A 12,657-nucleotide genomic window follows, 5' to 3' on the forward strand; every position below is an offset into this window, starting at 1 on the left:
AACCCTATTTACGATTGAATAAATCTATGATTACTGCTAGGGTTTCCCTGTTTGTCTTCTTTAGGCTATGTATATTAAGTTTTTCTTACTAAGCATTTCTCTTACCTAGTTGTTTCATGTTGTAGGTAAGCTAAAAGGCAAGACGGATCAGTGAGTGTTGGACTCTGTCATGCAGAATATACATGTGGCCCAACTATGGAATTCTCTGTGCTTTTGTCAATTTTTATTTTGTCTGAAAATTTATGTCGCTTATTTTAAAGTTGTTTTAAGGTTTCAAACATTGTAATCTTATTTTAAGCATGCGCATGCTTCTAAACTAAGTAAGTATTTAAAAAAAATTATATGGATTTTTGGGTCTTTTAGTTAACAAAAGTAAGATGTTTTCTGCAAACGATGTATATTTTCCACAATTATGTTATTCATTTTTACTGGGTCATTACAATTGGTATCAAAGCTCGAGTTGAACCTGTTCTGTAGACAACCACATGTACATTCGCAGCGATAGACTGCACTCACTGTAAGTACTATCATTCTTTTGTTGTTTGCACTTTTGTATGTGTTTTACCTATATGAATCCTATAAATTGAAGGTTAGAATGTCTATCAATCTTGAGACACTCTATCATGTTATGTCATTTCCACCTCTATCATACACTCGAGAACATATCATGCACCTCTAACAGACTTTTATGCGAAATGGTCCCTGTACAGTTCATGACCCCTACCCAAACCTTTGCGTTGGCAACCTCGTGAGAAGAGGGAGTGGACTAGGCATATCGCTTTTCACTTACATCGGGCTGGTTTGCCGTTCTCGACCTCTGCCGCTCCCAGCCTTTGCTGCACTCAGCCCTTGCCGCTCCCGGCCTTTGCTGCTCTCGCTCTTTGCCAATCGGTCACAATCACATGTATGAAATAATAGCGATAAACAATACATACAACACTAAACACAACATAGCTCTATGGGCACATACAGTTCTCTTACCTTGTGTCCCTAGCTGACAACCCAAAGTGTTCCCAAGCACAATCCATAATCCCGAGCCTGAGCAGAAAAACCTAGTCACAACGTAATGATAAATAGTCATCACGATCTAAACTAATTAAAAGCCTTCAGAATAACATACTAGCCTCTGGGACCTCGAATTCTACTAAACCGGGTAGTAGAATCCTTCCCGAGCCTTAAGATTTGAGTTCCCAAGCTTAAAACCCTATTTTGGTCATTTTCCCTAATTTGAGTCACGACCCGCTGCAAGTCAGAGAGCCTTGGGCTCTCACCAAGGGGACACAAGTCGTGGCGCACCTCAGCCTGCGCTGCAGTGCCTGGGTAAAATCAGAGACTCCCAAGACTCTTGGGTTATTACGGGCCGCGACGCCTAAAGAGTAGGGTCACGGCTCAAACCTGCGAACCCAGTTTTTTTTTCCAACTTTTCATATTTCTAACTCCCTGAAATTCAGTCTAAACATACTCTAAGGCCAAAATTAAGTCCCTCAACAACTATACTACTATAACGCCCTGGATAACCAAGACTGTTATACTATGTGTTTAAAATAGTGCAGGACTTGCTAATCAAGTCATTTAAATGAAAATGTGATCCTAAAGTCATAAACAGGTTAGGATTAAAAGATTTTGGTCATAAAAGGATAACTTTCATTAAAATAAATGTTTAACACATGGGATCCCGAAAACAGGGTTTAAAGGACAGATTTAAAAAATTTCCAAAAATTATATACAATCATGGCCACTCTAATGGCAAAATACACATTTAGGTTTCGGTCCTTGTACAATCCCTCGACCGTGGCAGACGAGCAGCTAACAATGTACACCTCGCCCCCAGAGCTCTCCAACTCATGGTTGAACCATCTGACCCTTGCCTTTACTTGCACCACGTAGCACCCGTGAGTCGAGGCCCAACAAGAAAACCATAACATCGTAGCAAAATCCATAACGATAATCCAAAAATAGCAATCAAATACTACATAAAACAGTTAACCACGCATTCAACATGTCATACCGGTCACCCACTCAATGGTGACAACAATGCATCACAAGCCATTCATCTCAACATTTATCAAGCCCTAAGCATCAGATTAGCAATAATAAACACATCAATACTCAACAGTTAAACATAATCCACATACAATACTCAGGGTTGACGCCCTTAGGCCACACCTTTTATTTAACGCACTGACTCTGGCTTGCTTAGACCGAGCTCAATGATTATATAGCTATCCTCAGTTCTCAGTGACCGAGCCGTGTCCTATGTGCAAATATCAATTCCGACAGTTTTAGGCCGTTTATTTCATGCTCACATGGAATATCATAATCATACAGCATTGTATTCAAATATAGGGAACCCTAATCCCTACATAGTCACATAAACGGGTGCAGTTTTCTTACCTTGAATTCCAAGCGAAGGTGATAGAGTAGTCCCGAGCATGATCCTCAATCCTGAGCCTTGGCGATAAACCTCAATTTACAGCTCAATTTCCCAGCTAAAGTTTCATGGTTGATAAGCCTCAACTCCTCAAGCCTTCCCTTCAATTTAGCTCCCAAAATCCCAGTCAAATGCCAAGCTTTTTCCATTCTTTTCCCTTCCTAGCCTTTGAACCAATTGAGAGAGACTGAGAAAGAGAAGAGCGTGAGGGAGAAAGAGCTGGAGACTTTTTTTTTCTTTTTTGCTTAGTTCTAGATACCTTTCTGAGTATATCCTTAAACTTAGGAAAAGAATATTTTACCATTCCAAGGTTTTCTAGTCATCAAATTGCCCATAGGGGTAAAAGGATCATTTGCTCCAAATTCCAGCTAATTCCTCGAGTGTTCCTAATATTACCAATTAAATCTCGTCATCCTATTAACTACGAATTATTTAACCAACACCTAATAATTCCCAATATATTCTCTAAATTCCCGAAAATACCCCTAGGCTCCCCAAAGCCGGGTATAAATCTCCACCATGACTATTTTGCCAATCCGCTCGCTAGGACCGTCTTGAGCCATATACTGCGAATATATCCACATAATAATGTGGTCACAAAAATTTATCACATATAATCATATTTATGCCATCAACAACCAAAATTACAAATATGCCATTGTAAGCTAAATAGGGCCCAAATGCATGTTTATAATGCACATTTAATACTCATATGCATTTATTCATATCCATATAATCATGCATGACACATAATCATGCATTTAATCATTTATTCACATAAGTACCAATTATGCCATCCTTACACACTAATCAAGACCCTTAAGCCTTACTAGCAAATTTTGAATCGTTACAACTACACTTTAGGAAGCACTAGCACCTTGGAAAGCTAGCTAAATCACTCAATTCAGACCAAATTCAACTTAAGCCTAGAACTTCGCTAAGCTTCATTCTCAATAGAATTTACCAAAAGAAACATTGAAATAACCTTACCTCTGTGATGATTTTGACCCTGAGCTAATTCCCAACACTTCTAGCTTGTTTTCCCCCAAGTTCCCAACTTTAATTCTCAGTCAAATCCTCAAGAATTCACCAAAGTTCCAAGCACACCAAAAGAGGGAGAGAGTCGAGTGGAAAGAGAGAGAGAGATGGCTGAGGTTTATATTTATGTTTCTCACTAGTTCTAGAGTCTTAGGCCAAACCAAGTTTATCCCTAGTAGTAGAATACCCAAAATGCCCCTAGGCAAATCCTTAGCCCTTCTAACACCACCAAGGGAAAATTCGTCTTTTTCCCCATTCCCGCTAATTCCTCGAATAGTCCTATAATTCCCCATTTAATCCCAACATACCCAAATAATTGATAAATCACTACCGTTGCCCGGTAACCTCGAACACGTATTATATCCCAAAATACCCCTAGGCTCACCCCGAGCCAAGTATTCGAACCTGTTGTGACTATTTTGCTATTCCGCTCCCTAGGAACGACTCAGATCACACATCACAAATAAATCTCCACAATCTTGCGGTCTCAAGCACAACACACATATAATTTACATTTATGCCCTCAACAGGCCAAAATTACAATATGCCATCATTAACAAGAACAGGCCCACATGCATATTTAATTCTCCTAAACATGCATATCTAACCATATAATCATTTATCCACGAAATCACATGCTAATACACATATATCACATGTATAACCCATTAATCGTTCATACAACCCCAATTAGGTCCTCCAAGCACTGTAATCAACACACGCAGTCTTAATTACAAATTCAGGACATTACATTTACTATGAAAAATCGCAATAATCTTTATATGGATATTGTTATACCCAAAAATTGGAGATCAATAACGTGGCAATAAAGGTGACAAGTGGCAGTGCATGATCAGTAAAAGACACATTAATAGTCAATAAATACATTGACTCCTCAGAGTTGTGATAAAGGGACCCGGTAGACTGACGAAGAATTTGGGCTACTTGAAAGATGTCATAACCAAGCCAAGTGCACCTTGGTCCGAGGAAAGCTAAGGAAAGTGCATCCTAGGAGGCTAAGGAGAATGCATCCTAGGAGAGCTAAGGAGAGTGCATCCTAGGAGGCTAAGGAGAATGCATCCTAGGAGAGCTAAGGAGAGTACATCCTAGGAGGCTAAGGAGAATGCATCCTAGGAGAGCTAAGGAGAGTGCATCCTAGGAGAGCTAAGGAGAGTGCATCCGAGGAGAACTCAAGAGAGTGGTCCTAGGAGACCCCAAGAGAGTGGTCCTAGGAGACCCCAAGGATTTGGTCCGAGGAGAAACATGGCATGCTAGAGGAGAGTGCCACGTTAGAGGAGAGAAGTGCATGTCCTACCACCATGCATGTCCTACCACCATGCATGTCCGACCAACAAATGTTTGTCCTACCACCATGCACATGTCCGACCAGCACTTGCATGAGTGGTCAGTAGGAGAGGTGGATCAACTAGCTAGAGGAGGACTAAGTCAAGATTCCCAGAAACAGCTTCAACAAGATACGCGTGAATCTCTCATTCTTCCCACAAATGGGGGGTTTGGTTACATTTTGAATGTTTTTTGTAATTTAAATGTAATAAATATAATAAAATATCCCGATTCTAAGGGATATCAGTTGTATGACCCTAAGCCTATAAATAGAGGGCTTATGAGATTAGAGAGAGGCTTCTTCCGCTTCTTCTTTCTAGAGAGAGAAAATTTGGGTCTGAGTATTCTAGAGAGAGAAGGTGCTGATATTTGAAAGGATTCTTGTATTTTTGCAATCTGTACTGAAGAAACTCAGTTGGCTCAGTCCATCTGATCTTGAGTACAGATCTATAAATCACAACTCTAAGTGGATTAGGCTATTACCGACAATCGGGGCTGAACCACTATAAAATCTCTTGTGTTATTTACTTTTTATTATTAAACTGTCTGTTGTCGTTTACATTCTCTTGAAGGCTTGTCGTTATTGACGTTCTCACGTCGTTGGCTAAAAACACAGTCAACAGATATAAATCTTGATTCTGTAGGGATTCGTATATGCGCCTCCAGCTTATCAGTCGTAAGTTGAAGTCTTATTGCTCGAGCTCAAACATTCAAGGATAGTTTGATCTGCTTATCAGGTTACACGATCTAGGTTTAGGCAACCTCAAGATCTACCTAAACGACCTCCTCGATTCCTCAACGACTTATGCTTGGACCAACCTAAGCATCTGGAAACCAGCACCATGAATATGGAGCTGAAGAAGCTTCATTAAATGATGCACAATTGTACCGCGAACAAAACACGTCAGCTTGTATTTTTCTGGTAGAACAAGATTCACAACACAATCTTCCAAGTCAATCCTCAACACGCTAGGACATGTGTGGGCATGTAGAATGTATAAGTTTAAATTTCTATCTCTCAACACATGAGATCTAGAGAGGTTTCAAGAAGAAAGATGGCTATGAGAGTCTACGTATTTTTCAGGCTTTTCTCTAAAAGTGAAAAAATGAATCGCTTAATTTTTACGATAGATTTTTAGACTTTATAAACCTAAAATAATCTAACAAATTAAACTCAGTCAAAACTGAATATGTTTTTATTTTAATTTTTTAATCATATCAAAATATCTCTTTTAAATAATTATTTAATAAATAAATAAATCATTCAAATCCTTAACAGTTAAAATTTGGACTAAACAAACTGTGATTGCATAGTGACATAGCATGTAGCAGACATGTGCTTCTCCAATTTTATCTCATTTATTTATTTAATTAATAAGATAAAATATATATGTATTAAAATAATATATTATTTCATAAATGCATAAATATCAATTAATTCAAAGTTGATTTTATCTTATAGAGTCTAAATAATTTATTATCGTACAATAAATTAATATTATACTCTCTCAATATTAATTAACCCAAAGCTAATTAATATTTAACATAACTAATATATGATTTTCAAATAAAACATCTTAGTTAATTTAATTAATTACACATAATTATGACTAAACCCCAAAAAATTAATTCCTTACTTTTAAGTCATTTTCTCCTTTAATCTCATCCATAACACTCACAACCTAGACAATGTAGTATAGATGTGACCTAAGGACAATGGACCTATACTCCAATAAACCAGATTATTAATTCCATTATTACTTCACTATAAATATGGAATCGCACTCTTAGTAATTATAAAATTATATTTACAGAATTGTCTCGCTTTGTCCATTGATATAATCACTTCATGTAGGTTTGTTATCCAATTATTAGTTTGTTAATTAGAACTAGTCAATATTACTGTTTTACCCTTCTAATTAATTCTTGTTCCTTAAGTACCATTAATTTACTAGTGAACTGTTAATTTATAATCATATTATAAATTTGAGTTCAATAACTATTCAATTCCACAATTAACCTTAAGGGAACCAATATTCGATTTGTTTGGAAAGCTTTGATTTCAATCTTGTAAGATCATGTTCCCATCCATTCATACTATTGAATCTCCAAAACAAAAGTTACTAGCCTCATTATTCTAAAAGACATTAACGAATGAATCAAAAGACCCAACGGATATGAACATAAGTTCTAACTATTCAGGATTCTGACTGATCTACATATTATCATCATTTTAATATGAATTAAATATTTTTGGCAAACAATATGTTTATAAAGAAATTAATTCACAGTGGTCCAGTCATATATAATCTAATTATATAAAGTACATCAACAATCTGGATCTAGATCGCATGCATTAATAAAAATGCTTAGTAAATCATATTAGCAATCATTAATTAAAGATTTCATAATGTAATATGTTGCTGACAATTGTATTCATTATCTATGATCTTAATCCTCACGTACTTGTACAAGATCATACTCTCATTGATGAATATAAAATTTTCTAATATTTATAATAATTATTTAATAATAATTTAAACATTCAATTATATAAAAAAAAAACAATGTACTTTTTTTTAATTCCAAATAAAATATCATATTACATACTTTAAGGGCACCAACCCTAACATTTAACACAAATAGTAAAGGAGTAATTTTCGAGTCAACTCGCTTAACCCGCAAATGGCATGCATTAACCGTTTAAGAAAATAATAATTTAAAATGTTTTTATATTTTATAATTTTCACACGCTTAAATGCAAACAAAAAAAAAAAAAAAAGACAAGTAACCTTATAGACTAACTTTTCTCCACCATTCTAGTATTTCTCTTGTATTGTTTTAAAATGATGTATATGTTTGTGTAGTATGTTTTATAAATTTTACATGATTATGTCTAATTATGTCAATGTTTAATTATATGCCAAACGTTCGTGTTGGGTAACACGACACATTTATATTAGGTTTGTTGTGTCGTATGATCTGCTAATTAAACGTATTGTATTCGTGGCTAAACTTTTGATATTTAAAAATCATATCATAGTCATATTTACCTTAATTGCGTGTTAATTGTGTCATGTGGTGGTGACACAATAACACAAATGACCAACCCTAAACTTGTAAAATATCAAAATTCAATAATTCAAACACCCAATAGTAATATTAAAATTTCGAATCACGAGTTGTCAAGACCAATAAACATTATTTCTAAATTCAATAGTATATGTAACTCATTATAAGATTTGTTTTTGTTTTCTTTAATTTAAAGGCAAAATAAAAGGTATTAGTAATATTTCACTATTGACCCCTAGATTTTGACAAAAACATCTTTCCAACCACTTTCCAGACATATGGAAGAAAAAAAAAGGATCAGGCGATTCAATGGATAAGTTTTTAGCAATGTTTTAAAACCTCACATCATAGTTTACAAACTATATAGAAACTTCACTAGTTAAGGTATCAAAAAATCATAGGATTAATTAAAATTAGAACACTGAAAGCCATTGACGTGAACATTTATAAACAAGAAGCATGATTCAGATCAACCAAATTTCTGGCCACTCGTATACAGTCTAACTAGTCAAAATCCAAGTACTTATTAGGAACTATTTATAAACTCCAATATGAACTACACTAATTTGCTGCCACTCTTCCTTGAGAAGAGACAACGGCAGATTCTTCTGCAACACAAATTTGCTGTTTCATTGATCAATCAGCAATCTGCAACACTAATTATTTGACATAACACTCTTTTAAAGAAAATAGAAAAGAAAAAAAAAAGACATGGTCCTAACTTCACAGTATCCATGAGATGCTCTTCAGAAATCAGGACCACCAAATTGTTTCCATGTATTCTTTTTCTTTTTCAATTAACAGGGAAAGAAGTCTGGCAAAATGTGCTTGTTGGGTATCAAAGAGCATACACTATATATAACTACCCCAGCTAAATCCTTCAAGTTAATTTGATACATAGTAAGCTTTGACCAGAATAGTGCCTAAGATATATATAATATATTTATATATAGAAGAAAAGAGAAAATCTCTCGTATTGATAAAGGCACTATCCTATTGGTAGATTAGACGAGGCACACCAAATAAATCAACTTACCAGAAAAAACCTACATGAATAAAGCCAGAGACGACTTTGGCTTTTTCCGCATGACAACTTATTGCTCAGCTATTGAAGCTCAGGTATCACCATTACAGAAAGAAACAAGATTACTGTGAGTTCTGATGGTTGTTTCGCAGTTGGAATCACTAGCTTCTCCTTCACCCTGATAAAGGAAAAAAGCAAGCAAAAGTTAAAAAGGTAAATGTCAACACAGCAGGAAACCTGAAAAATTTGTAAAGATAAGAATACCAAGCAGCATAATACATTTATACCTGCTCTACTGGAGTTGGAGAATGATCCTGGGTCTTCTTGGAAAGTTCCCTCAAAGTCCCCTGGAAAAACCAACGTCAAATATGTAAGACCCTTCTTTCATTGCTTCACATATCTTAAGATTTACAATTGAAACAAAATTCACCAGAATGCTCATCAAATTGAATACCACAAATGTTAACATACTAATCCATTCACCGTGTATTTGAGATACTTGCCAATCCATGTTCACTAATAAAATTATTATGGTGATTAAACTCCTAACTAAATAAAATGCCTGTTCCAGAGTACAAGCCTTGTTACTGAACAAAAGTAGTGCATCAGTTTTATAGCAAAAATAATATCACACACAACATTGATTAATATTAATTCCTATATCCTTAAACCCTTCCAATTTATAGAGAAAGTGATAAAAGGAATAAGGCAAACTGATCTCTTTAGGAGCAAAGTAAGATGTTATCATCTTGTCTCGCACACAAAGAAAACATATATATCAGCTTAAAGTTCGAATGGTTAGTTAAAAGAATGTTCTTTTAAACAGCGATAATAAAAGCTAATTTCCCTAAACATACAATAAACAAACTCACATGACTTCTCTATTGTAATTTAAAATAATAGACACCTTTTCATCCAGGAGACAAGAATTACATCATGCTAAAAATTACAAGTATTTACCTTCAAAGGCAAGTAAAATACGCAGACAGACATATGTACAAAATGAAATTAACTCAGCATGTTATAGAAATTAATTTGATAATTTCAATACATATGATACCAACCCTATTTGACCAAAAAAGCCCACATGCATTGCAAAGAGACCTTGGGCCAGATGGTCCGCGCCGCATCATCGGGGTAGACTTTGAACTTGTGCCGCAATGTGTGCATCTAGACAAAGTGTATGATGCAAAATAGTGAAAAAAATAAAGTGAAGATGTTTAAAGGTAAACAACATAGAACGAGATAGTAAAATGGGAAAGAGATGAGAGAAAATATAAGCAATTGAAAGGAACCAAAATGTTGTTGACTTTTAAAGAACATAACACTCACGAAGTTTGAAGTGAATTATCCTCTTGCCCAGACTCCTGGCTGTTACCCCAGCTATAAGATCCATCTGTCTTTTTTGAAGTAAATTGGCCCTTGTTACGCTGCATCCTGATATAAATGCATATATGAAACAAGCACAGAAAGAACAATTTTATTAGCACAACAATAAATCATGCAGCAGCGTATGGAAAACATGAATACTCCTAGATCTTAAACAAACAGAAGTTTTATTAAGTGTGAGGACTGTATAAAAAAACCATAATATGAAGTTCAAAACTAATACAATGTGCTGAGAGCCAAAGAAAGAACAGACAAGTTTAAGATTTAAATAAAACAAGATAGAATTTTAGTTTCACTTAGCGTTTCCAAATGAGCCCTGATGTTAAACTACTTTCCTAGACACTTCTAAAATCAATCTGCTACTTCTGTTACATTATCCAAATACATAAAAGAGAGAAAAAGGAATCTAAAGAACATTTGAAAGAGGAAAGGTAACTTAATGAAAGATACTTCTAAAAGGTGCAAAAGAGTAAATGCAAATCAGATCATAGAGACCAATATCATTCAAATTGTATACTTGACATCATTTCTTTTTTCTTTTGTTAAGAAACACTATACTTGATATCATTAAGGTTAAAATAAGCGCAAAAGAATCTGCTGATTTTTTTCCTTTTTCTAAATGGTCATAATTGTTATTGGGTTAGAGCCGCCACACCCACCAAATCTAACCAAACAACTCGATTGATTCCTTGAATAACCGATAATAATAACACACCTAAGTGCAACTTCTTGACGGACACTATATCTAACTTTCTTATCAAAGCACCGCTCTTTTCTCTTCTGCCGGAACCTATTTAACGAGGCCGCTCTATGAGGCTGACTACACCGTACCGGAATGTCGACCATAGCCTATAGAAAATGCAAAAGCGCATAAAAATAATATATTTTAAGATCCCAAATTTAAGCATTTATTATAGTAAGTACCTTTGGGTAAGAAGGAAAACATATTAAAAAATTAATACCCTGTGATTCTGAGACTGCATCCCCACACCTTGTGCCCCAGCAGAGATTTCACATCCCCCCAAGAGTAACAACACTGCCTGAACCTACAAAATGTGAGCAAATTTTCTCAACAACATATTCCCATCTAGGACTAACCAAAACCTTATCCCTGCTTGGTTGCCGAGAAATTAAAGTTAAAAGGAGAAAGAGAAAGAGAAAAATCACTTGCATGTTACTTAATCACACGAAAAGAGTGAAATTAACAAAGTACTACCATGCACCCAATTGAGCTGAGATTTTAGTACAACTTTATATAACAACAACAACAAGTCATTTCAATTTCAACACTCTAAAGGCCAACACTCTAACTAGCGCAACCAATTTCAATTTCAACATTCTAAAGTTCAAATCTGGGAAAAATCTAAACAGGGGGAAAAAATTATACCCAAAATCAAAATAAACCCTAATCAGAATCCCGAACCTTATCAGGAGTAACAGCGTCGAAAACATAGACTTGGCCACGGAACGAGAGGGTGAGCTGACTGCTTCCATCGCTACGATGAACGACCATCTCATGGCCGGCACCATAGACAGAGTCGGGGTTGACGTCCTCAACGACGTCTCCACTGCCGGCAACACCCCCGGCGGGGTCATCGAGAGCATGAGCCTCGTAGCGGAGGTGGGGATTGTCAACGGACTCGGCACCGCCGCCGACTCCTGAGGCATCTTCGTCGTCAGCGATCTGACTGGGGATGGTCATGGACTGGCCGTGTCCGTACATTGGCGGTTCCAGTGTAGAAGGGAGAAACGTTGAAGCATTACAGGGAAAGAAAATCCGGGTACTGAGAAAACCCCCAAAACCGGACGAGTTGTACAAAGGACAGAGAGTGCGTGTGGGAGAGAGACCTGGTTTGTCTGGTGCTGAAAGCAGAAGGAATATAAGCTAAGGCTTTGTTTGGTAAGAATGATATTGAAAGAGAGGAAGCGATATAGATTCTTGGTTCGGACGAAATTTTTTATTTTTGTTTATAGCCAAAAGAAGAACAAGTATAAGATTGTTAATTATCTTTTCGTTATCAACTTAATAACAGAAATGAAATAAAATAAAGAAGATTAACACTGAGATTTTAAGTGGTTCAGGTTATAAAACAATATTATTCCATGAGTCTTTAGTATTAGTGTTCTTGAATATTGTGATAGCAAGTTTCAATGTAGGTTTTTTCAAGCAGCATATAGAGTACTCTGAGTACAAGAATTTGTGAACCCTTTTACAATGATACACTAGTCCTATTTATAGAGGTTGAGGGTCATTAATATCATTTATTACAAATATTCCTCAATTATTTGGGGAGTTAATTGTTATCCAACCTCTCTCAATGTTCTAATTAAGATTGCAGGCCCGTGCGTATTGCACGGG

General features: G+C 35.8%; 1 protein-coding gene across 2 annotated transcripts; it reads right to left on the reverse strand.

Annotated features, from left to right (window-relative positions):
- Positions 1–8,298: 8,298 nt before the first annotated feature.
- LOC133803140 (GATA transcription factor 25-like) lies at positions 8,299–12,219 on the reverse strand. 2 transcript variants are annotated; one of them, XR_009877809.1, is made up of 7 exons: positions 11,722–12,219; positions 11,261–11,344; positions 11,014–11,147; positions 10,242–10,346; positions 10,014–10,079; positions 9,197–9,256; positions 8,299–9,087 (listed from the first exon to the last, which is right to left on the reverse strand). XR_009877809.1 is itself a non-coding variant. In XM_062241098.1 (7 exons), the coding sequence occupies exons 1-7, from the start codon at positions 12,019–12,021 to the stop codon at positions 9,001–9,003; spliced, it is 876 nt and encodes a 291-aa protein (XP_062097082.1). In that variant the 5' UTR covers positions 12,022–12,214; the 3' UTR covers positions 8,299–9,000. The 2 variants fall into 2 exon arrangements, 1 of the variants encoding a protein (XP_062097082.1); XM_062241098.1 differs by having other exon boundaries at positions 9,974–10,079; positions 11,722–12,214.
- Positions 12,220–12,657: the final 438 nt, after the last annotated feature.

The sequence above is a fragment of the Humulus lupulus genome, chromosome X (assembly GCF_963169125.1).
Source record: "Humulus lupulus chromosome X, drHumLupu1.1, whole genome shotgun sequence".
Lineage (NCBI taxonomy): Eukaryota > Viridiplantae > Streptophyta > Magnoliopsida > Rosales > Cannabaceae > Humulus > Humulus lupulus.